The sequence below is a fragment of the Chionomys nivalis genome, chromosome 10 (genome assembly GCF_950005125.1).
Source record: "Chionomys nivalis chromosome 10, mChiNiv1.1, whole genome shotgun sequence".
Taxonomy (NCBI): Eukaryota; Metazoa; Chordata; class Mammalia; order Rodentia; family Cricetidae; genus Chionomys; species Chionomys nivalis.
In genome coordinates, this window is record NC_080095.1 from 16327527 (window position 1) to 16354254 (window position 26728).

Sequence of the window (26728 nt, forward strand, 5' to 3'; positions counted from 1 at the left end):
CACATCAGGACATGAAGTTACAAGTACAGTTCAGGATGGGGATTACCAGGCATTTTCCGCCCTGTTCTACATGGCCCACTGGCTGATTGTGGTGAGATGGCTCTCCAACCTGAGGCTAAAAACAGTCTTTCAACCACAATCTGTGACCAGGAACCAAGAGACAAGGTAGATGTCACCAGAGAAAGAGCTGAGCAGGGTAGCCAACTCTGGTTAGCACAGAGAAAGGATGTGCTTTCCATAGAGAGCTGAATTTATTTACACTGATCATGTATGCAGGCTCTCAGCTGGAAAATCTCAGTTAAAATGCCAGGAGGTTCAGAGCCCATTCACAAGCTTTTCAGAACACATGCAGTTGCCATGGTAACCCTGACATTATATTTCTTGGTGTGGGACATATAAAATTAACAACCATGAAGCATTCAATGCATTTTTGGGTCATCAATTTATAGCAAAACCAATCTGAGTTTGGATTTAGCCTTCCTCTTAGATAAACAAAGAGGACCAGCTGACGGTAGTACCCAGCTCATCCTATGCATAAGCACAGAGCTCCACACTTGAGAAAATGCTCATCTAAGAAAAAATAAGAACTCAGGGAACCGGACTTCATCATCTATCATCATATGGCTGATGATATATCCTATGTCAGAAAAATGAAGTATTTTATGCCAGATCAATGAAATTTTCATTGTTTAAAAAAAAAAACAAATATGTTATAATCCGTATGTCTAAGATTCAAGCTTGTTTGTTAGAAAGTCAAAGGAAAAGCAAACCCTTTTCAAAGAGCACCCCGAGTAATTCATTAGAGGATATTACTTCACAATAAATAAGACAATTCTTCAAATGTCAGAACTGTCATTAACAAGATACAAAGTTTTATTTCTTAGATTCAGTGGAGAGCTATTCAAATCATAATTTACTTTGATTTTGGATATTCATAAATACTTAAAATATACAAATGCATGCTTTTTAAAGTCCCTTACCTTTGTATAACCCACCATCTGAACTCATAGATGAAAACCAAAATATCAGGCACAAACTGCAAAGGCATCTTCAGTTTCACATCTGAGGGAAGCCCACTGCACCAGAAACTAAGAGCTGCTGCAGGACAAGCCTATACTAGCCAAGGCACTCACAAAATTGCCTGCATCTAATCACAGAACCGAGGGTCCTGAGGCATATTAGACCCACCATCTCCTCCTTCAGCTTAGAGGCAGCAGGCAGCAGTGTGAAGGGAAGCGGGTGGCTTCCATATTAACAGGGCTTTGCTAACCGCTGCATTGCAGTCTTTCTGAAAGCTACCAACCTCAGAAGCAAAGGCGCTGGAGACAGATTTCTCGGCAGAGGGAGCTACCTTTAGAGCCACAAAGATTTTTTTTAAGGATCTTAAAAAAATGTTACAAACTTCTAGACGTATTTCTGGGTTTTCAACCTGTTTCCTAAAGGCTGCCTGGTTTGTGCTTTATTCTGGGGTATGGCTGGGACAGCTGATTGAGCCAGATAACAATGCTGAAATGAATGAAACATGCATAGTGACACACAGTCTTTAATGTTCCTGCTGCCTGTGAGGACTCTGCACATCTGCCACCAAGACTGTCAGCTTCCATGCTCCTGCTGAGAAGCTCTGAGAACAAGCCACAGCTTTAAAAAACAAACAGCTTCCACCTGGACACCCAGCTACCTTCCCAGATTGGTAAAAACCACCATGTGGGTCAGAGGACCTGAAATACTAAACCACTGACCATGCAATCAAATTTAGAAAGAGACTTTAATGGTAGCAGTTTCTTAAATGGCTTTTATACTGCATTAATAAATCTGTTTATTCATGGATTCATTCGGTGAACACTATGTATTATATGGAAAGAGAATGTGAATGACAGTTTAACATTATGGTGGTTACAAACCATTCAGTGAGAATGTAACTGAGGAACAAGTCATTCCAAGTGTGAGGACAGTGGTATGGTCAGGGCCAGCACACTGCAGGGAGAACAGGAGCTATTCTGGGGATCAAAGAGGGATCAGGACAAGGTCCTATAAGGAAGGAACGTAGGATGGATGAAGGAGGAAAGATGAGAGAATGCATACTCCAGACAGCTGTGTGGGAAAACAGGTCCTCAGTAAGAGTTTGTGAGCTCCACTCTAACGTTAGGGCCTGACCCCTCTACACTCACAGCAGCATCCCTGAGCAGCTCTGTGCATCCACAGTTGACAAAGTATCAGAGTTTCTTGTATCTGAGGCATACACTTGCCCAAGACTCATGAGGATCAAGTGGCAGGGCCAAAATGTGAACCTAGCAGGCAGCTCTGTGCCATGTAGTCCTACTCTAGTGCCCTCAGCCGGCTTAACAGCTGGCTTCTGTTGATTCTGTGCACAGTGGCTTCTTCTCAGATGTACTTTGTTCTATTGTGAATCTGTAGTCCAGTATGATGAACAGGCAGTAAATCAAAAACTAGGTGAATGAATAAACAAACTGAAGCTCTGCTGATCACTCCCACACATTCCTGAAGGCATCATGAAAACACCCCCTCTTCACCTCTCATATCTACCTAACTGTGCTTTAACTACAGGCCCAACTTCAGAAACATTTCAGAAACTCCTTTCCCAAGGCCCCTTTCTCCTGTTATCCCCAGGGTTTCCATACTGTGCTTGTGGCATACAGTTCTATGTGTACTATATGAAGTTGTGGCTGCCATTCACAGAAGACACACCACCAATCTCACGGTTGCAGTCTCACTGGATGGCCTATAACCACTATAATGATCAACTGTCACTCACAAAACTCAATTGTTCTCTGTGAGGTAGCTTCTAGTATCATTTTCACCTGATAGATAGGGAAACTGAGGCACAAAAGCCCTAATTATAGTCTAAATGGGAGTCAGGATTGAAACCCAGACCCTGGGTCATTTGCTAATCAGCCATTTCCTGCTTTTATGGGCATGCATAGGGCTCACTGATACTAACTAGGAAAAGAGGATGTTGGCCTTTCGGAAAACTTTTAAGAACTTTTTATTTACTTGTTTTGTTTTTTTGTTTTTTGAAACAGAATTTCTCTGTGTAGCCCTGGATCTCATTCTGTAGACCAAGTTGGCCTCGAACTCACACAGGAGATCTGCCTCCTGAGTGCTGGGATTAAAAGGTGTGTGCCACCAATGTCTAGCAAGAACATTTTCCAACCTTCCTGCTCTGTCTCATTCCAAGCAAGACATGAATAAATGGACACAGCCCCATCTCATAGCGTATCTAGTCAACAATGGGCTGCTATAGGACTGTGGTCCTGGGACCACAGCCACAGTCTGTGGTAGTTGTCCTGATGTAAGCACTCTATGATGCTCTCACTCTTCAATCACGGGCACATTCTGCACACATATCCTCCATCCTTTGGGATGTATGACTGTTGATTTGACTCACTAGTGAATTCCTGACTGACCTGGAAAATCTCACAGCACGTAGGAAACGAGCAGAGAGACAGCAGGAGGAAATGTCTTTTTGTCATCACTGTGCTTTAGAGACTCACTGGAGTAGTTAAACCCTCACAGGAGCTTTCATCACATGCTGTTGGGCAAATTTAGGTGCCACTCTGGGCGCTACCCACTGAAGTCCCAGTAGAGCTTTACCTTTCAAGTCAGGGATCAAGGCTTATGCTCTGTAGTTGTCCTAATCCCACCAGCTACAGACAACTGTAGCACAGCAGTTCAATTTTTCCACTGAGCTGGCCAGTCCAAAGCAGCCCAATGAAGCCAGGCCCTGTGCTCCAACCTGAATGGGATTTCCCAGCAAAGTACTACTGGGACAGGCCAGTGTCTTACATCAAACTCTTGATATAAGCCTCCTGGGGACACCTCCACAGGTGGAGCCAACAACTAATCAGTATACAATACATGGGGATGGAAAGAGGCTGGCAGAGAACATAACCTGTCCCCAGTGCTAGTGCTGGTAAATAAGAGGCACCCATCTCATGGTCCTTCATTCCACCTTAAGTTTCACCACTGGAAAGCTTAGAATAGGGAAGTTCAGTGTGGATGTGCCTGGGTTGCACGGGTCTGTGGTGGTGGCTTCCTGCTACCTCTACTTTACAGAGGACTACAACTGAGGAATAACTTTCTGAGTGTGCCAACATTCAAACAGTGCACCTTCACTTTAACTCTGATGCGGCGTGACCCTTGTTCAGAGAACAGCACTCGCTCCTCTGGTCTACACTGTAGGCAGACCAGAAAGCCCCTCACCACTCTAGTGTGACTCTTCTCAAGCAACTGCTCATGTGCTAAATCCCAGGTTCCTTGACCAGGAAAGAAATGAGACACACACTATCAACCCTATGGAGATGATGTAACTCTCAGCTAACAATGTATATGAAAAGCCCTTGAAAGGACAAACTGTCTCAAAATGTTGGGCACAATGGTTACAAAATACAACTGTAAAACTCAGTCATCTTTGCAAGTCTAACTTAGTTTAAATATATGAGAGACCTTGGAATGATGACAGCATTCCCACCTAACCCTGTTTGCAAGTAACCATAAAGTCAAAGGAATACCTCCATATTCTGGCATCATTACTTAAAAGTCAGAATGTACAATAAAGAAAAACTCTGCAATGCAAACTATTTTTTAAATTCTGTGTTCAATGACGAGATACTATCTAGGATACTCTAAAATATGGGCTACATTCAGTAATTTTTTTTTCAGAAACTTGAAATTTCCAAATTTTAGGATACTTATTTCTAAGACTAGAACTGCCAATGTGCATTACTATGAACATGGTAATGGAGGAATCTCAAGAATATTGTGTTAAGAGAGACATTCCAGAAGCATTCTATACATAGTTTTAAAAGTTGAAGCAAGGTGTAGGATGGTGATATTCATGGGCTGGGGAGAGATTATCAGTCATAGGGCTAGTGACAGACCTAGCTATGCATATAAGGACTAGTTACAGACACACACACACACACCCATTCTCTGTCATGTTATTTTCAAAAGGAAGAGGATGGAGTTGCTGTGGCAGTCCAGTCACTGTACTCCTTCTCAGTGAGGAAGGAGAATTACTCATGTTAACTGTGCAGAAAGAAAAAGAAAAAAACAAGCTATGCCAACAACTTTTAATCACAGCTGACAATTAACTATTATAAACTGTAGCTAAGAGCCCTGTACTTGGCTCACCCAAGCACCCTGCCAGAATTACGAGTGGCAGCATCTCTATTAAGAGTGAAAGCACAGAGCTGGGTGGTAGAGCATGCCTTTGATCATGGCGATATGGAGGTAAGGATCTCTTGAGTTCAAGGTCAGTCTGGTCTAAAACGTGAGTTCCAGGACAGCCAGGGCCACACAGAGAAACCCTGTCTCCAAAACCAGAAACAAAACACAAAAGAAACAAAAACACAGGGAAAAAGAGCTCCTGACATTGTCCCTAGGGAACCTAGGCAGGACCCACTCCCTCCACTGCCGCATGCCATGCAGACCTTCCCCAGTGCAGAATAAAGTAGTGTGCCAAACAACTATTAAGATGCACAACTGCAGGGATATTTGGAGCAGCTGCAAAAACTCTATTAGGGATAACAAAATGGGTAAGTGAATCTCAAACTCTTTAAGGTTAAACACTCACTAGGGTGAGGTTTAATAACACAACAACAGACTACAGTAATGAAGTGACTTCTCAAACTTTTCCATCAAAGCACCCCCAAGGCACAGGAGACAAAACCCTGAGGGCAAGCACTTTGAGGCAACTCAAATGATACTAATTCTTATGTTTTTCTTATTAAAAAGTCACATACAGTTTACAATGAACTGAAATATACCCCTCAAATCCCTCCCGCTGACATTCTTACACTCTTAGAAACAGAGGCAATGGAAGATGTTCTTCTCTCCCACTGGCTGTACTTGCTCTTTGTATTCCAGAGGCAAAGCCACACACCACTCTGGTGCTGGGTCCTTGGTCATCCTCCTCTCCCTCTTGCTCCACCCATTCCAGGGCACAGGCTGGTGGCAGTGAACCCCAATTCTCCCATATCCCATGACCATATCAGTATCTCCAACTAAGCATTAAAAGGCAACTCGCATTTAGCAGGTCAAATAATGAACCCAGGGTCCCCTTCCCTCCCATCTGCCTCCAGCTATCCCCGCTTTGATAAACAGTACCATACAATTACTAAGATCAAAAATGTACCCCTTTCTCACACACCCCCACCCTCAGAACCAAGAACCAAACAGACACCAAACCAAGCACACTCTCTCTGCTCCTTTGCCTGAAACAATCTGCTTTCAGGTCTTTCTCATGGCTCCCTTGCCCTCAACTTTCAGTCCAGACTCAAATACCATCCACTCAGAAAGACTTGGCAAATACTAAGAGAGCAAGCCTCTGCCTGCAGCCTAATGGTGATCCTGCTTTCTTTTCTTTGCTAATGCTACTCTTTAGTATTAACTAATTTACTGTTTGGTGACCATTCCTTCATTCACTAAAAAATCAACTTCAAGAAGACCAGAATTTGGACTTACCAAATTGCTCCCAACCAAGAACAGAACTTGATTCCTCATGGAGACTCAATATATGCTTAGAGAGTCTATGCAGAGCCTTATTTTAACACCGGTCTTTTATTAAAATGAAAACACAACTTCTCAACAGAAGGAGTCTACATAGCACAGACCTCACAAACATGTTTATGCGGTGTCTCAGCAGCAGTCACAGGAGTACAGAAGACCACAGCATTATATTAAGTACAGAAAACTGGAAACAACCTATATGTCCAACAATACAGAACTGAGTCAAGAAACCATGACACAACCATTACATAACCAACCACATATTAAGAAATACCTCTGGCCTCAACCCTAGACAAAGAACTACAGGCAAGAAAGAAATGCTGAGAGCAGAAGTGGTCTTTATGGAGAAAAGCACAGCAATTGATTATCCAATACCAAATGGTCAGGCCTGAACATATATACATATAAGTAACATTATACATACTGAGCAGTTTATACTTAGGAAAATATGCACACACATATACACATCTGTAATAAATAGAGAGAGGGGGGCCTTGAATTCGAAAGAAAAGAAAAGGGGCTAGACAGGCGGTAAATTCCTTTAATCCCGGCACTCAGGAGGCAGGCAATATTTATGAGTTTGGGGCTAGTCTGGTCTACCCACGGAGGTCCAGAACTACACAGTGAGACCCTGTTTTGGGGAGAAAAATGAAAAGAGAGAGGAAAGAAGGAAGGAAGGGAGACAAGGAGGGAGGGAAAGGAGGAAGGAGGGAGGGAGGAAGAGGTATGTGGGAGGACCTGGAGAGAGGAAGGAGAAGGGGTAAATTATGTAATTGTACAATAACCTCAAAAATACTAAAAAGAAAATAATATCAATAATTTAAATAAACTACCTCTGAAGGGCTGTTATATATCTCACTGGTACAGCACTTTCTAAGCATGGGAGGAGGAAACATTCTAGTTTTTTAAAAAAAGGAAAAATTTCTGTTCAACAGAAACGATAAGAACATTATGTCCAGCCGGGTGGTGGTGGCGCACACCTTTAATCCCAGCACTCGGAAGGCAGAGGCAGGCGGATCTCTGTGAGTTCGAGACCAGCCTGGTCTACAAGAGCTAGTTCCAGGACAGGCTCCAAAACCACAGAGAAACCCTGTCTCGAAAAACCAAAAAAAAAAAAAACAAAAAAAAAACATTATGTCTTAGTTAGGGTTTCAATTGCTGTGACACACCTTGACCATGTCAACTCTTATAAAAGAACAACATTCAACTGGGGTGGCTTACATTTTCAGAGGTTTAGTCCAATATTATCACGGTGCGGCATTGATGGCATGCAGACAGACATGGTGCTGGAGAAGGAGCTAAGAGTCCTATATCTTTACCTGTATGCAACAGGAAGTAGTTTGCCTCAGTAGGTGTGGCTTGAGCATATATAAGTCCTCAAAGCCCACCTCCACAGTGACACACTTCCTCCAACAAGACCACACCTACTCCCTTTAGGGGCCATTTTATTTTAAGCCATCACAACATATTTTTACTTATTATTACTATTTGTGTATGTACAAAAATGCATGACGGTCAAAGGACAACTTTGAGGAGTCAGTTTTCTCCTTCTATCTTTACATGGGTAAAGGAACCAAATTTAGGTCACTGGGCTTGCTCAGAAAGCACCTTTACTTGCTGAGCCATCTATCCCACTGGCCTAATGATCACATAATTTTACATCTTCAGCCGGGCAGTGGTGGTGCATGCCTTTAATCCCAGAACTCGGGAGGCAGATGTAGGCAGATCTCTGTTGAGTTGGAGGCCAACCTGGTTTACAAAGCAAGTTCCAGGAGTTCCAGTTAGGGCTATTACACAGAGAATCCCTATCTCGAAAAATAAAATAAAAAAAAAAAAAAAAAGAAAGAAAGAAATTATCTTCTATTGGGCATACTGAAATACTCGATAAGATTTTATAGTTAATATCTTTTTTGATTTTTGAGAGCTTTATTTATTTTTATCTTCTGTGTTTTATGAAGTCTGTCCTGACAGTCATCACAGGACTGCATAAAGACCAAACTCAAGGTTACTCAAAGGCAGCTACAGAAAGTGGGGATACTTCTCCAGGGAGAAACTTGAAATAAGTAACTGCAAAGGCTCTGTCCTTAGGAACTGGCTGTCACTAACAATCACACTATCTCCTGGAATCACAACACATTTTCCTCCTCTGAAAGAACACATGCACACTCAGGTGTCTACCACTGTGAAAATTCTACACACAGAACATAAATGGCTGAAACTGATACTGGCTTTGGCAAGAATATTTCCATCTTTTTCTAGGATCTCTCAAGAACCTCAAGACGCTGCCGTAGACCTTACAGCGTAAACAAAGTCAACCCAAAACTGCAGCTGTAGACCCATCAAACATCCAGCCCCAGCGTCAGTGCCTGGTAAGCAGTGCAATCCCTTTGAACATGTAGCTGACAAGTGAAGGAGAACATGTCTCAGAACAAACTTAACTGTTCACTTTCAATTCAAAAGCTATTTGTGGTTTGTAGCTCCAGATTACGCTTAACTCCTCCCTCACAACCACAAAGCACTGCCAAGGGCACTGCCTGTGTTGGTCAGCAGGCCCACCTCTCCACCAAGGCATCTCCACCGCAGCATCCCACTGTGGCAAAACCACTAGCATGGCTGCCCTGAAGTTAAAAAAAAAAACAACAAGGGACGGTGGTGGTGCATGCCTTTAATTCCAGAACTCAGGAGGCAGAGGGAGACAGTTTCTGTAAATTTGAGGCCAGCCTGGTCTACAAATTGAGTTCCAGGACAGTCAGAGCTATTACACAGAGAAACCCTGTCTTGGGAAAAAAACAAAACATGAACATTATTAAACCTGGGGTTTGCCAACTCTTTTAGATACATTACTCTTACATCAGGCGCAAATGTCCATCCTGTGCCATATCTGCCTTGTCATCATCAATTCCTAATGCTCTACCACATTTTCTGTTCTGCTTCTTTAACAGCTCACACTGCACTGCCCCACACTTGCCTACAAGACTTCATGCTCTTTGGGACAGGAAAATTTATTTCTATCCAACTAATACAATTGAAGTTCTTGGTCCATGAATCTTCAAAATGATCCTTTTAAAACAGAGTATGCTGGATGTTAAATTCTTATTAAGTATTTTTTATCCCAAGCAGCTAAAGAACTTGTTTTTGTTTAAATAAACAGAGCTAAGGTGCTTCTTGAGCACACAAAAACAGCCTGGAGTCAGAGGCATGAACCTCTGAAGTTTGACTTCAGCCACACAAACCTGTGAACTAATCAAAGACTTTCCGTCAGAAATGTCTTCATGGTTTTTTGGGGTTTTTTTTGTTTTGTCTTTTGAGATAGGGTTTCTCTTTGTAACAGCCCTAGCTGACCTAGGCTGACCTCAAACTCACAAAGATCCAACTGTTTCGGCCTTCTAAGTGCTGGGATTAAAGGCATGTGCCACAACACCCAGCTAAAATAATTGTTTAAGATTTATCTTATTATATGGTACTTTATCTGCATATACACCTGCATGACAGAAGAGGGCATCATATCCCACTATACATGGTTGTGAGCCACCACGTGGGTGCTGGGAATTGAACTCAGGACCTCTGAAAGAGTTGCCAATACGTTTAGCTGCTGAGCCATCTCTCCAGCCCCAAAATTCAGTCTTTAAGAGCAGTGAGAGGTATTTGTCGCTAAGCCTGACCATCTTAGATTCCAGAAACATAAATGTTGCATGAATTCTAACTGTTCTTAATAACAAAAATCCAGAGTCAGATATAGGGGTTAATACTGAAAGATCAGAGAAGCAGAGCAGTTCTTACCTCTACTAATGCTCAAGACTGAAGAGGTGATCCTATCTCTATGAATCTTCAGACTGAATGCTGTCTTTACGAAACTCAGACTGTGCATGCTCAGATTGAATCCTCCAACTGCATCTCTAGACTGCATCTGAGCTCTTGTCTCCTCCCACCTTATATTCCTCTTTGTGCCCATCCATATCACTTCCCATCTCCACCTCCTTGGTGCTGAGATTCACGGTGTGAGTCACCACCACCTGGCTATTTCTCTTTATACTGATTCAATCTTGTGTAGCCCATGGTGGCCTTGAATTTACAGAGATCCATCCGCCTCTGTCTTCCAAGTGCTGGTGCCATCACTGCCTGGCCTCTATGGTTAATTAGTGGCTCAGCTCTGCACTCTGATCTTCAGATAAGCTTTATTTGTTAGATTACAAACAAAATATTACTACACATACATGGTGGAAGGAAAAAATAAATACCAATGGTTATCCTCTGACCTCTACTTCCTTGTCCTGGAGACAGACAGACTATCTCTCTAAACAAATAAATATTATTTTATAATAAAAAGGCAAAAATTCTGTGCTGTCAGAGATTTTATTATAAAAACTTAAAAACAATCTTCAGGGGTTGGAGATGGTTCAGCAGTTAAAACAACTGGTTGTTCTTCCAGAGGACCCAGGTTCGATTCCTAGCACCACATGGTAGCTCACAACTGTCTGTAACTCCTCCTTTAGCCTCCACAGGCACAAAGCCTGTGAACGGTACACAAACAAATGTAGGCAAACCACCTGTGCACATAAAATAAAATGTTAAAGGAAAAAAAAATTTCACTTGGGAACCGAGATTTGATGCCTAATACCCACATGGTGGCTTACAGCTGGCAGTAACTCTAGTTCCAGGAAACTGGACACTCTCTTCTGGTCTCCATAGGTACCAGGCATGTACACAGTACACAAATGTAGTAGGAGGGCCGCTTGTTTGTTTCTGACTGCTCAGCCCTGAAATAACCACACAGAAACTGTATTAACTAAATCACGGCCTGGCCCACTAGCTCTAGCTTCTTATTGACTCTTACATATTAATTTAACTTATTTCTATTAATCTGTGTATCGCCACAAGACTGTGGCTTACTGGGTAAAGTTCCGGCGTCTGTCTCCGGCAGGGCTACATGGCTTTTCTTTGACTCCATCTTCTTTCTCCCAGCATTCAGTTTAGTTTTCCCTACCTACCTCTATTCTGCTCTGCACAGGCCTAAGACAGTTTCTTTATTACATACATACAGAGGGGAATCCCACATACACAAACATACATGTAGGCAAACACACACACACAATCACACAAACATACATGTAGGTAAACACACACACACACACACATAAAATAATAAATTAAAAAAATCTAAATCATAGGCCTGGAGAGATGGCTCAGCAGTTAAGAGCACTGACTGCTCTTCCAGAGGTACTGAGTTCAATTCCCAACAACCACATGGTGGCTCACAACCATCCATAAAAAGATCTGGTGCCCTCTTCTGGCCTGTAGGCAGACATACAGGTAGAATACTGTATACATAATAAAAAATAAAGAAAGAAATATCAAATGAGTCTTTTTTAAAAAATTGAACCATAAAATCATCCTTACTTGGTATACACTGAGTTTCTAGATGATACGTAAGAATTTAGAAAATAAAGGATGGCCGAACGATGATGGCGCACGCCTTTAATCCCAGCACTTGGGAGGCAGAGGCATGCGGATCTCTGTGAGTTTGAGGCCAGCCTGGTCTACAAAGTGAGTTCTAGGACAGCCATGACTATTACACAGAAAAACCCGTTCTCAAAAAAACAAAAAAGAAAAAAAGGGGGAGGGGAGTTAAGGCTGTAGTCATAGGTCAGTGGTAGAGTGCTTGCTTAGCACGCATGAGGCCTGAAATTCAGAAACTAGGACCACCAAAAAATAAAACAAATTAAAAAGTCTATTGTATCAAAAGCTAAAAGAAACCTAGGACCAAAATTGGGTATGGTAGAGCATCCTGTAATCTTAACACTTACAAGATCGAGGCATGGGGATTAGGCATTCAAAAGTAACTTCATCTACATGGGCAGAGTAACCTAGGATACAAGAGACCTTGTTGAAAGAAAAAAAAAAAGATTTAGACAAGGACTAGAATATCTCTAGAAAAAGCAACCAGCCATTACACACAGAGTATGTATTTCCCCAGTAGGAAATCAGTATCTCCAGCTCTTTTTAATAAAATGTGTGTCCACCCAAGATCTGCCTAGATCAATTTGGAAATGTCTGCCACCCACCAATCATCTTAAATGTCTCAGTTTCTTCTCTCTGAAGCCCCTCAGGATTCTTGTATCACCTGACTATCTTGCCCTTCTCCTTTCGAAATTTTAGAATGCTACAACACAGCCTGTCAAAAACAAGGGACAAAGCTGAAGCCAGATTGACTCCTTATGCCTTTCTCCACATCCTGCCCATCCAAACCGCCAAGCCAAACACACTACTTCAAGCATAGACACCAGGACTGCACTTTCCATCTCTAACACAATGAGACCAAGCATTTTAGATACAACTTAAGGATCAGCAGAGCACGTAAATGCACTACTTCAACTCTGTTGCCATAGCAATTTGCATGCTGGAGCAATTATGGCAATACAGTGTCTTGAGTTTTCCACTTCCTTGTTGATAATGAGAAAGACAACTTCAAAGGCTTCTAATATCATACAACTCCCCTTCTGAAAACAGGGAGAACTACAGGCCAGCTGTAGGGATCAGAGAACTCCCAGGAGGTGCAATCACTGTCCCCACCCCTCATCACTTAAGCCTCAGTTCTTTTCATACTCCCAAAGGGTGAGGAAAAAATAGATGACACAAAAATCCCCTATGCAAAAGTCCCAGCTTTGCGGGAAGGAGGGTGGGTCCCCGTGAATCATCCCTCCTCTAGTGAAAGGAGGCACAGGTAAGTGGTTCTGCATCTGAAAATGCCAACAGCCAGGGATACAGAACTGGGGGTGGCGGAAGAGTCCGAGGGGCTTCTGCAGCAAACAGACAGGCCTGAGTGCAGGAGCAGATCCACCACAGGAAGAGGGAAGCCAAGGGTGGGACAGGTAGGCATCCACGAATATAGAAACAGTGTTCTGGGCAGAAGGGATACACTACATGCAGATGAAGCAGTGGGACTGGAGCTGAGAAAAGTTGAGAGCACCAGCATGACAAAAGGGCTCATTTGGACTGAGGGACTAGATGGGTGAGAACAGCAGGATTAAGAAAAGCACTAGGGAAGAAGAGGGGTCAGTGAGGAGCCCCAGTCTTCTGGCTTAGCTGGTAGTGGACAGGAAGGAGGCAGGAATCCTAGGGATCCTGTTCTCAGTTGGCCTGATCACTTCATCTGGAGCTTGTGAGTAAAACAATTCCTTCTTGGAGCTAGATAGATGGCTCAGTGGTTAACAGCACTGGCTGCTCTTCCAGAGGTCCAGATTCAATACCCAGTACACATTGCTGTTCACAACTGTCTGTAACTTCAGCCCCAAGGAATCTGATATCCTCTTCTTGCTTCTGAAAGCACTGCATGTACGTGGTGCACAGACACACAAGCAAGCAAAAGACCCATACGCAAAAAAATAAAATAAAAACAACAGCAAAAATCATTTCTTTCCCCTACAGATCCTAGTTAGCTGACTCCTCTCAGATCAACTGTGTAGAATGTTCCATTCAATTTGTCACAACCCTGCCAACCCTCCCTCTACTCTTCTAGAGTGAGCTGGTGGGCTTTCTGTCCTTCATAACAACATGCTAGCTGCCCACATGGCTTTCTGAACATGCTGCTCTAGGGTGGTGCACAGTACATACCCAGGACTCCAGTAATAGTCCAATAAACACACAGTTCAATGAGAAAACTCAAGAGGGGTACAAACTAAACACATACATTTGGGGAACTTGGAACCACGGCTGGAAATTTATTATATTTCTAATAGTACCTACTCAAAAATTCCCATTCTGCTAACCTAAGTTTTGTTGTATATTACAGAACCTTATGAAGAGAATATCCAGGTGAATTTAATAAAAATGACTGGGCTTCCATCCCAGGCACTCTAACCTCTCAGTTCCCTCTGACAATTTAATTTTTTAAAGATTTATTTTGGAAGCCGGGCGGTGGTGGCGCACGCCTTTAATCCCAGCACTCGGGAGGCAGAGGCAGGCGGATTTCTGTTGAGTTCGAGACCAGCCTGGTCTACAAGAGCTAGTTCCAGGACAGGCTCCAAAACCACAGAGAAACCCTGTCTCGAAACCCCCCCCCCCCAAAAAAAAAAAAAAGATTTATTTTGGAGCCAGGTGGTGATGACTCACGTCTTTCACGCGGGAGGCAGTAGCAGGTGAATCTCTGTGAGTTCGAGGCCTGCCTGGTCTACAGCATGAATTCCAGGATAGTTGGGCTACACAGAGAAATCTGTCTTGAGAAACAACACAAAAATTTAGTTTTATTAAATATAGGTGTATCTGCCTATAGGTATGTACACAGGTGCCTGTGGAGGCCAGAGGAGTTGGATCCTCTGGCTGAGTTAGAGGTAGTTGTGAGCACTCAACATGGATGCTGAGAACTGAACTTGGTTCTCCTACAAGAGTAGTATGAGTTCTTAACCATCTCTCCATCCTCCTCCTCATCCCCACCAGTTTTAACACACATTCTCACTTCAGCCCTGCTATATTAAAAATATTTTTAATGCTTTAATCACTTAATGACTGAAGATCAAATTCCTTACAAAAACATTAAACCTGGGCCAGGCATGGTGGCCTATACCTTTAATGCCAGCACTCGAGAGGCAGAGGCAGGCCTATCTCTATGAGTTCCAAGTCAGACTGGTTTATATAGGGAGGCTATACAGTGAGCCTCTGTCTCAAATCAAACAACCACACACATTAGTCCTGAGTCACACATTTAACAGAACCAAGAAAAAATGTCCTTGAACCATTTCTAGAACAAAATTTCTCACACTGGCACAAACAATACTTCAGACCATACAAATACAGTGGTAGGGTCAAACTTGGATTAAGGGTAAGTATCCTCAGCCTCTTACTAGCTGTTAGGAATATATCCTAATACAGGAAGTTCTCAAATACTACCAACCATCTTCTGGAGCTTGAGATTAATTCCCCCACCTCTGAATGAAAATGATTGCTGTAGACCATCTTTTTCTTTTAATTTGAGACAGGGTCTCACACAGTCCTGACCAGCCTCAAACTTGCTAAGTAGCTAAGGACGACTTTAAACTTATCCTCCTGCTTTCATCTCCTGAGTGCCGGAATTATGGGTCTGTGACACTACATTCAATATATTCAATATATGCAGTGCTGGGAATAAAACCCAGGGTTTTGTCATACTAGGCAAACATACCAACTGAGGTACATTCCCCAACCCCCAAGTGATCTTTTATATAATTTAAATTATGAGAACTGGGATCAATTCACTTAAAATTTAAGTGTCCCTTAAAAACAATTAAATGAGCAGGGCTGTGGTGGTACATACCTTTGATCTCTGCACCCAGGGGACAGGTGGATTTCTATGAGTTCAAGGCCAACCTGGTCTACAGAGAGGTCGAGAACAGCCAGGGCTACACAGAGAAACCCTGTCTTGAAAAACAACAACTGGGCTGGAGAAGTGGCTCAGTGATTAAGAGCACTGCCTGCTCTTCCAAAGGTCCTGAGTTCAATTTCCAGCAACCACATGGTGGCTCACAACCATCTGTAATAAGATCTGGTACCCTCTTCTGGCCTGCAGGCATACATGCAGACAGAATACTGAGAATACTGTATACATAATAAATAAATAAATCTTTAAAAAAAAAAAAGAAAAAAAAACAACTAGATGAGTACTTGGAAGGTGGAGACAGATGGATCATGAGTTCAAAGCCAGCCTCCATTACTTAAGAGAATTATTGAGCAGCCCACAATATGTTAATAAAACAACTAAATAGCCGGACGGTGGTGGCGCACGCCTTTAATCCCAGCACTTGGGAGGCAGAGGCAAGCGGATCTCTGTGAGTTCGAGACCAGCCTGGTCTACAAGAGCTAGTTCCAGGACAGGCTCCAAAACCACAGAGAAACCCTGTCTCGAAAAAAAAACCAAAAAAAAATTAAAAAATAAATAAATAAATAAATAAATAAATAAATAAATAAAATAAAACAACTAAATAAACCAACTGAAGTACAGTCACTGGTAAAGGTGAAAGTACACAGACAGAGACCCATCCTAGTGAGACAGTGGGCCATAACATCATGCTAATGCTTCTGAAGTCAGAGCGAGTCTGAGGTAAGAGCTGTGAGAAAAAACACATTACCTGGTATTTTCTCTGCTACAGGAGGAGGATCCTCAAATAAACCCAACGACCAGGCTGAGCACAGCCTTTTGAGACTGACAACACACTGGAAAACAAGGCTCTGAAGACGATTCTCTCCACAGGTAGCACTGGGTGGAATCACAGAGTTGACAGGTCTCTCTGGTACTACTGTGCCAGGCTGGCTAACCAGGTAGAAGAATCAGTACAAGTCTCAAGTGGCTACACCCTGAACCTCAGCAACACCCTCAAGGGGAACTTGTCTGAAGTTAGTGTGGATTCTCCTTGAAGAGCTTGGGTGCCCCAGAACCCACAGACCAAGAACACGAGCCTCATACAGTACTTTCTTCTCCCTGCTATCATTTCCATGAACAACACTTAGTGTAGAGAAGCCAGTGTCTTCTGCACACCTTAAATTGCTTTAAAAAAAATTAATAATATCTCAGACGCTCACATCAGTTTACCATTTTTTAAGGTTTTAACTTTCCCCAACACTATCTAAGAGCCATCACACTAATGTCAGTGAGTCTCTTGGCTTTCCACATTCCCCTTAATGGGACTAGCGATAGTGGTTATAAGACTGAAATTTTATTTATTTATTTTTGTTTTTTGAGACAAGGTTTCTCTGTGTATCCCTGGCTGTCCTGGAACTCCCTCTGCAGACCAGGCTGCTGCCTTCCAAGTGTTGAGATTAAAGGAATGCACCATCCCCACCCAGCAAGACTGAAATTTTTGATAAGACCAATTATCAAATTATTTAAACGAAAGGCACTACATATGCATGTAGAGTAAATATGCCCCTAAGGGCCAACAAAAAGTGAAGACAAGTAAGAGATTAGAGAAGTGTCAATTTCTGTGCTCAAGGAAGTCCCAAATCCTTCCTGGTGCTTTTAAATCAAGTGAAGACTGTATGGTGGGCACAGAGCTATGTCGTACATTTTCCTGTCCTAAAAGGTCATTTTCAGATGTCTGTAACAGTAAAAAACACACATTTACACAAGAAAGTAAAATTCACATGAGTTTAAATAATAGAGTCCATAGAACCCAGGATTAAGAACAAGCTACTTCAGAATGCTGTATTCTTGGTCCTCTAAAAGGGCGTAGGTCACATGTTTGTTTACTCTCCTCTGTCACTGGGAGGCTCCCACAGTGGCCAGTTTGGAAGATACTTATAATCATTTTCAATGCAATAGAAATGTCCCAATTATTTTCCTAGTCTAGGTCAACTGCAGAGTAAAGAATCTGAAGGATTCTCCAGAGAACTAAAGAGTCCGGGGCTCTATAAGGAAAATAAATAGGGAGGAAAGAAGGGGAGGAGTAGAGAAAAATACATAGCTCAATAAAAACAACTAAAAAAAATTAAATAAGTGAAGGTTGAACCTGTATGAAGACAGGTACAAATACTATTATTTCTGAATTTTCAATCAGCTATTCAGTGAACCTCATGTGGTCACCTGCTCAAAGGCAAAAGTTATATTGATGCATATTTTTATATTATATGCAGCCATCATCCAATGTTCACAAAGAAAATGACAGGGCTGAGCCGGGCGATGATGGCGCACGCCTTTAATCCCAGCATTCGGGAGGCAGAGACAGGCGGATCTCTGTGAGTTCGAGGCCAGCCTGGTCTACAAAGGGAGTTCCAGGACAGGCTCCAAAGCTACAGAGAAACCCTGTCTCGAAAAACCAAAAAAAAAAAAGAACATTATGTCTTAGTTAGGGTTTCAATTGCCTTGAATGTCAATCACTAAGTGGCTGGGGAAGCAGGCACTTCCCATCTACTCATGTTTTCTTCCTAGAACTATTTTCCAAGCTCTTTGCTGGCAAGAACCATGTTATATGACATTTATCTTAGTTGGGTTTCTATTGCTATGTTAAATGCCATAACCAAAATCAACTTAGGGAGAAAAGAGTTTATTTCATCTTATAGTTATCGTCCATAGTGATGGGAAGTAAGGGCAGGAACTCAAAACAGGAACCTGGAAGCCAGAACTGAAGCAGAGACCATAGAGGAGTGCTACATACTGGTCTGTTTCTCATGACTGCCTCAACCTGCCTTCTTATAGCACCCAGAGCTATCTGGCCAGAGGTGGTACTGCCCAATGTGAACTGTGCCCTCTTTTTTTGTTTGGTTTTTTGTTTTTTGAGACAGGATTTCACTGTTGGAACTCACTTGAGCTCACAGAAATTGGCCTGCCTCTGCCTCGAGTGCTGGAATTAAAGGCCTGCGCCACCTACTGCCTGGAGTTTTACACACACTAACACATACCAAGGTTGTCTATTCTAACAGATCAATAAAATGGGCATCTATAGCACCAGTCAGTCTCTTATCCAGTGATGTTGCCAGGTGTGTTTCGGAGGTCATAATGTTATTAGATCTTTAGAAAGGAATTATTTTGTGCTGTACACTAATAGCACTCCCATGTATGTCTGGGATATCATCCAGTAGAAAACACACTAAGATCTGCAGAGAAATACGGAAATATCTACATGATTCACATGAAGTGGAACAGAGTCTAAACAGCCTCACATAAGCTCAGGTCAGATGGCAGAAACCTATAGAAAATTTTGTTCTCAGAGTTTCTGGAGTTTCAAAATTGTGACTGAGGAGCTGGATGTCTGCATATCCATAACTCATTTTGTAAGCAAGGCCAGAGGCTTAGAAAGGCTGGTAAACTGCTCAGATTCATTCACACTTTGAAGGATAGGGCTTGACTCACACACCCAACGCAGTACAATGTTTCTCACTCCAAGGGCACAGGGGTTGAAATGGAAGCTGTGGATCATGCGGGTCTGTGCTTCTGTATGTCTTAAGAATCAAACAAAGAACATTCTTCATATAGCAGAGGCTCTTAGCCTGGTTGAGCATCATGTGATCCCTTGGGAGCTCTTTAAAAGTGATTTAAAAAAACAAACATACAAACAGCATCTCAAAATGGAGCCCAGACTGGTCTCAAACTCATGACTATCATACTTTACCTCCTGAATATTACAGAGTTCAGGATATAGATACAACTCAATAGTAAAGCACTGGCCCAGCATACATAAAGTCCTGGTTTCAATTCTCAATACCACACATACACAAATAGCAAATAACACACAAATAACAGGTATATACCAACCATGCCTTTTTCAAAGAACCACCGAACTCTTTATTTCTTGTCTTCCCTGATAGAAATGATCTGGAGTAGAGTCCACATTTTTGTGGTTATTTCTGACAGCTGTAATGTGCAGGGAGAGTTCAGAAATACCAGACCAAACCATTCAGAGAAGCTGCTATGAAACAAGCCTGAGAAGGCAGCCTGCAAGTCTTGTCAGGAGTCCTCATGGATACCATACTTTTTTTTTTTTTTTTTTGGTTTTTCAAGACAGGCTTTCTCTGTAGGTTTGGAGCCTATCCTAGAACTAGCTCTTGTAGATCAGGCTGACCTCAAACTCATAGAGATCTGCCTGCCTCTGCCTCCCGAATGCTGGGATTAAAGGCATGCACCACCATAGTCTGGCAGAAAACATCCTTCTATCAGAGAAGTTGGGAGGCTTTCAACAATGACCAAGAGGTGACATTAAACTTTTCAGTGATGGAACATACCCTACATCAAAGACTCAAGACCATTTGTATTTTTTTCCTTAATCTGAATCCAACGAACTCCTAGACATACCTTCTAAAGGCTATTAAGTCCTCACCAACAGGCACACAAATGTGAAACCAAGAAACACTGCTTCCTAGCAGCAGACAGAACAAATACCAGCAGCAGAAGAAAAAGTTTTAACAGTTATGTTGTTGCTACTTTGCAGACATGAGCTTATTAACTGAGTAGAATCTGTACATACTAGACAAAATGTGAATTTTACAGATAGACTTATAAAATCCTAATCTCAAAATAGACCTTAGGTTCATCCGCCCAGCTCCTCCAATATCTAGTACCCAAATGAAGCCTTCTAAACTGCAAATCTGACCCCAACACTATCACTCTCATTTAAAAATTTTTATTATTATTCTATGTCTATAAGTGTTTTGGCTGCATGTATGACTGTGCACCATTAGCATGACCAGGTACCCATGGAACCCAGAAGAGTATTTTAGAGTCTCTAGAACTGGACTTAAAGTCAGTTATGAGCTGCCATGTGGGTACTGGAAATTGAACCCCAGGTCCTCTGGAAAATGAGTCAGTGGTCTTAACCACTAAGCCATATCTCCAGCCCCCATCACCCTAACTCATAATTCTGTTTTCAACAGTCCAAATTAGTCATAATCTCAGCTCGTTCCTCCGTCTTCTATGTGTATTCTGTCCCAGTTTCCACTCTAACACTAGTCCTCCTATGAAGCCTTTTTGTTAAAATTTCCCATGTAGTATGAACAGGTTTCCTAGCCTGATTTAAGCATTAGCTTGATAGCTTAGCTTATGATCTGGGTGTTCTGTTTCCATTCTACTTTTACACAAAGCACAATATTCCAAACTCAGCAGCTTAACACATGCAGAACTATAAATGTTTGATGGGCATATCCTACCTTCTCTCTCTGAACTGAAAAATACAATTTTAACCTTAAATAGCTTTGTTTGTTTTCGAGACAGGGTTTCTCTGTGCAACAAAGTTTAAAAACTTTGTCAGACCAAAGGCCTGTGACAAAAAGCAAAGGAAGGAAGAATTTATTCTAGCATACATCTGAGGATGCAGTCCATCTGTCAGGGAAGGCATGGACAGGAGAATGAGAAATCAGTGCACTGAAAGAGACAAATGTTGGTACTCAACTTGCTCTCTCCTCATGTGTGTGTATGTGTGTGTGCGCGTGCATGTATGTGTACATGTTTAAAAACTTAGTCCAAAACTCTACCATGGGAAGGTGTCACCCACACAGAGTGGGTGTTCCCTCCTCAGCTAACCTCCAGAACCTCCTTCACAGACACACCCAGGTCTGTTCCCTAGGTGACTTAAATCCTGTCAGGCTGAGCATCACAATTCCATGTCTCTTTAACTCGACCCCCAAATTATATACCACATTAAATCAAACATTCCACCTTTAGCTTCTAAAGTTTGTTTTTAATCTCATAATGAAAATATATTTGGTCCATCTCTTCTTCTCTAAAAGTTCCCATAGTTTTTTAACAATCCACAATTGCTCAAGTCTATTCTGAGACTCCGGACAATCTCTTACCTATGACTCCATAAAAAAAAAAAAAGTTTTAAAAAAAGTAGATAATTCCAATATACAATGGCACAAAATAAACATTTCCCATACCAAAATGGAGGATTGGGGGAACAGCAGTGAGGCATCAGGTCAAAGCACAATCAACATCCCACAAGGAAAACATCAAATCCTGAGGCTCCCAGTCTAGAATGGGACTCTTAGTGGCATCATCTGGGCCCCCATGGGTTTGAACAGCACTGAATTTTCAGTTGTGCCACCTGTGGCACACACAGCCTCTCTAGAGGACCTGCTTCAGATGCAATTTAGGCTTTACCATCACAGCTTCCTTCCCTGGCCTCTTTGGGCCTCACTGTAGGGAATCCAACCCTACCAGACACTGCTTGGCTTCAGCAGCTTTCTGGAACTTTGGTATAAGCTGCCTTCATTACTTCGTAATTCTTGCATTTTTTCATACCTGAAAACCACATGAACAAAAATGCCAAGTCCTGCTGCCAGCTGAAGATATAATTTAGCCCCCTTCTATCACAGCTATACTGGTTTCTCTATGCCTTGAGGGCTGAACCTGGGAGAACAATTCCCTAAGGGTTTGTTTTCAAGCAGGAAATTCCTTCCTTGGCTTTAGCAATTGGTGTCTCTTACAAATGAATTTGCATTTCCACTGATAAGAGCCCTCTGATGATGGGGTCTACTCTCAGGGTGTGGCTCCTCTACTGTCTCTGCATATCCTGAGGATTATTCGATGGTGTTTTATCTTTTCAATAAGTACAGCTGCTTCTTCCACACCAACCTCTGCTGAAATTTTAAACTTATTTCTTTTTCACCAAACCACACACATTATTTCTGTTCTTCACTGTATATCTGAGAAAGAGTAGTAAACAGTAATCATGCCAGCCTTGATGTTATGCTCTTTTAAACCTTCCTACACAAACTGAGCGTGGTGGCAAATGACTTGAATACCACCAGCATTAGGGAGGTAGAGGTAGGAGGATCTCTTTGGCCAGCCTGATCTACATAGTGAGCTCCAGGACAGCTCAATAAACAAAAAACAAACAAGCAAAATCCCTACCCCAAACAGCTTATTGTATTTAAATTCAGTCTCACTCAAGTTTTTAGAGCATGGACAAAAAGTAGCCAGAATTTTTTTGGGGGGGATCACAGGGGGGTGTAGGCACGGAATATAACAAGAATGGTCAATAGCCCAGGTCTCAGTAGGGTCCTTAGCTCCCCTACAACCTACTAAGCAGTCTTTACCATCTGCCCTTCTGGTAGCATTTGGTCTTCCACAGTTTTACCAGCATGGCCCATTAAGCCTTGGTTATAGTACCCCAGGGTTTTTCTAGCACACAACTCCAAACTCTTACACATTCTTCCCCCCAAACTAGTCACAAAGGCCTGTGAACCACATGGCCAGATCTACCCATGGCAACAGCACACCTCCCATTATTGTTCTGTACTGACTACTTTCTCATCCCCATGGCCAAAGTCCTGACAAAAAGTAACTTAAGAAAAAGTGTGTTTTACATAATGGTACAGTGTGTCCTGGCAGCAAAGGCACAGGTGTCAGCAGAATGAGGTAACTGGTCACAGAACATCTGCAGTAGAGAGGCAGAGAGAGATGAATGCTGGTGCTCAGGTGGTTCCTTCCTCCTTTCCTGTGTATTAAGCCCTGCCCCAGATCCATGTGTTGCAGTCACCCACATTCAAAGTTACTGTTAAAAGATGTCACAGATAAACCCAGGGGCATGTTTCCTAGGTGATTCCAAATCCAGACAAAGTCAACATGAAGAGTAACCATCACACCCCTCTACCCTAACAGTCCAGACTCCACTCACTCACACAATACACATGTCCAACACTCAGGAACAGGTCCACTACATAAGCCGCGTGTGGTGGTGCATGCCTTTGATCCTAGCACTCAGACACAGAAGCTGACACAGGGACATCTCTATGAATTTGAAGCCAGTCTCGTCTACATAGCAGGTTCCAGGCCAGCCAGGGCTACATAGTGAGAATGTTTTTATTTTTAAAAAAAAAGAAAGAAGGGAAGGAAGCAAGCAAGCTAGCTAGCTACTGAGCATGATGGCACGCATGTGTAATCTAGAACTTGGAAAATAGATTTAGGAGGAATTCAAGGTGATTCTTGGCTACACAAAGTCCAAGGCCACCCTAGACTAAATGTGACCATGTCTCAAAAAGTTTAAAAAAAAAAAAAAGTCATGCCTAGAAAAACAAAAGGTCAAAGCTTTATAAATGGAGGTGTGATCTCAAGGAAGACTTCTCAGATAGCTTTTAAACCATACCTGATGGGTTTTACTTCAAGCATAAGTGATTAAAACCTGATGCAGTCCCCAACAGCCCTAGGGAACAAGGAAAGGTTAACCACATTAGTTCATCTTAAGTCAAGACCAACCATGCCCTAAGCACCAGAATTGAGAAATAAGGCAAGCTGAGGGCATACACCAACTGTATGAAATGCTGTTGTCCTTGTACCTCCTTTACCATCCTCCCCAAAGACTAATTACCCAACTTAGACCTCCACATTGGTCAGGCCCAGGCCACAGTCACCAACCACACTGTGGTGCAGAAAATCCTGAAAGCAATAGTGGACGAGGCAGGTACATGATATCAAGTAGCATGGCCAGAGGATTACAGAGAGCAAATATTTTGTCCATTATGATACTCCAAAAACTGGCAAATTTAAGGTATTTTAAAAGAGAGAGAGAGAATGAAAAGCAGGCACCCTATTCAAAACATACATTTACAACTTTATTGTGGCAAGAGACCTCAGACCATGTAGACCTCAGAAGTCACAGGAGGGAAGTAAGAGAACCCAGGGTTCCCTGAAATTCCTCATCAGTCATTCTGGTGTATCACACACTCACAGAACATGCTTTCCATTCATGCTTTTTGCACTGAAGGCAAGGTGCCTAGAAGTGACTTGCCTGGGAAACACAGTATTAGTGGCTTCCCGGGCAGAATGTTGGATCTCTTTGGGCAGATGAAAGCAAGCATGACTTCCTCCTCATAGCTTCCAACACCATGGCATGAGAGACATACTTCTAGTTTCATTACTTAACTCTGTTCCCTCACTCCCCTGTGACATCATCATGGAAGCTCTTGCTCAGTGTTGCACCCATCGGCTAAAATAGGCTGAGAAGGCAAGAGCCACAAGAAATGAAACATCCATATTAGAGCTGATGCACACCTCTGTGCACACTAACTGATCCCATCCTTTTATGTAGAAACAGTCACAGGCTGATTCTAACAAGTCTCTAAGAAACTTGCTAAAATGATCTCCATGAAAAGGAATTTTATGATATGCAGATTTACCATTATTTTCTCAATTAAGTTGTTTTATGAACAGACAGAAATACTGGTCATGTGTGGTGGCACATATTTTTAATCCCAGCACTTGGGAAGCAAAGATAGGCAGATCTCTGAGTCTGTAGGCCAGTCTGGTCTATAAATTGAGTTCTAGGACAGCCAAGGCTACACAGAGAAATCTAACTTGAAAAACCAAAAAGAACAGAGAGAAATGTTAATTTAAATTTCCCAACATGAATGTCAACTAATCACGTTAAATCAACTCATAGGAAAGAAAGGATCAAGGATCATAGACCCAAAGCTGCACCCAAACCACTGATCCAATCCTTAGACTATGATCACAAGTGAAAGACCAAAGGCCAATGCTAAGCCCACAATAGGGGTGCACTCTAAGATCCCTCCACTTGGAGTGAAAAGCAGGAGAACTGAGGTCAGCCTGGGTTATACAGCAAGGCCAAGGCTAGAAAAGGGAAAAGCAGTTCCTGATATGTGAATGACACTCCAGAGCTTGTTAATGCTTCATTCAAAGCACTGGATCCATTCAAAGGTGTATGTGACAGCACTGCTGAGAGCACCATGCTACCAAGCATCATACAGACAGTGGATGGTCACACATCTGTCACACTCTTCTCATTAACAAGATCCACCTATATCCCACCCTTTAAATTTGGAAGGGCTCTGAGGCAGGAATAACACTACACTGATTTCCAAACTCAGACTTAAGAAAGCAGCTCTTAAGAAAGATCATTGTCAGGGGCGGGAGGAGGGGGAGGGAAATGGGAGGCGGGGAGGAGGCGGAAAAATTTTTTTTTCAATAAATAAATAAATAAATAAATAAATAAATAAAAGAAAGATCATTGTCTAGGAGTTCGGAGCAGCCACACTCAGCATGAGTCCACTGACAATAACAGCAACAGACCTGAGACCACAAAGAGAAAGGAGAATACTGATCTACACTTTCCAACCACACAGGTATGTTAGTGCAACCACTGGATCCTTAAAACCAGATCAGCCACCAGACAGACCCCAGTGAGTGACTTCAATCAGAGCTATCTGGAACAAAAGAACCAAACAATTGAAATACACCTTTCCCCCTACCAAAGCATCAAGGACGGAGTTCCCTTCTTGATTTTCTATTGGTAGATACAGAACGATGGAGGTAATGTCCACCATGATTTTCCCAGCTATTAGCCATTAAAGGAAACAATTGACCTTACAGCCAATACTATAGTCATGTGTTGGGAAGTATGCGCAATAAAAAGCTATGTCGTATCATCACCATGCCTGCTTTGAATCCTCCTAGAATTTTCTTTCTTTTTTTTTCGGTTTTTTGAGAAAGGGTTTCTCTGCATCTTTGGAGACTGTCCTGGAACTCCCTCTGTGGACCAGGCTGACCTTGAACTCACAGAGATCCATCTGTCTCTGCCACTACCGCTCCTAGAATTTTCTATGTGACTGGAAATTGGGGAGACCTGGTAACAAAATTCTATATAAACATGATATACCTTTTGGTGCCTTGATAACAAAAGCAAAAGATATTAGAAGAAAATAAAATTACGAAGCACTATTCCTTATGAACATAAGCACAAATGTCCTCAGTAGAACTGTGGCACATCATCCAATAACTATTAAA

At 42.3% G+C, this 26728-nt stretch overlaps 1 protein-coding gene across 6 annotated transcripts in view; it reads right to left on the bottom strand.

Annotated features, from left to right (window-relative positions):
- Traf3 (TNF receptor associated factor 3) overlaps window positions 1-26728 on the bottom strand; it is a 103395-nt gene that overhangs the window by 63769 nt on the left and 12898 nt on the right. Inside the window, exon 1 of one of the 6 annotated variants that reach the window (XM_057782413.1) lies at window positions 981-1042. The exons of the other annotated variants lie outside the window; for them this stretch is intronic. Within the exon in view, the coding sequence (XP_057638396.1) occupies window positions 981-1008 (28 nt within the window). The 5' untranslated portion in view covers window positions 1009-1042. Of the gene's footprint in view, window positions 1-980; window positions 1043-26728 lie in introns of those variants that run through there. 6 annotated transcript variants of the gene reach the window in all.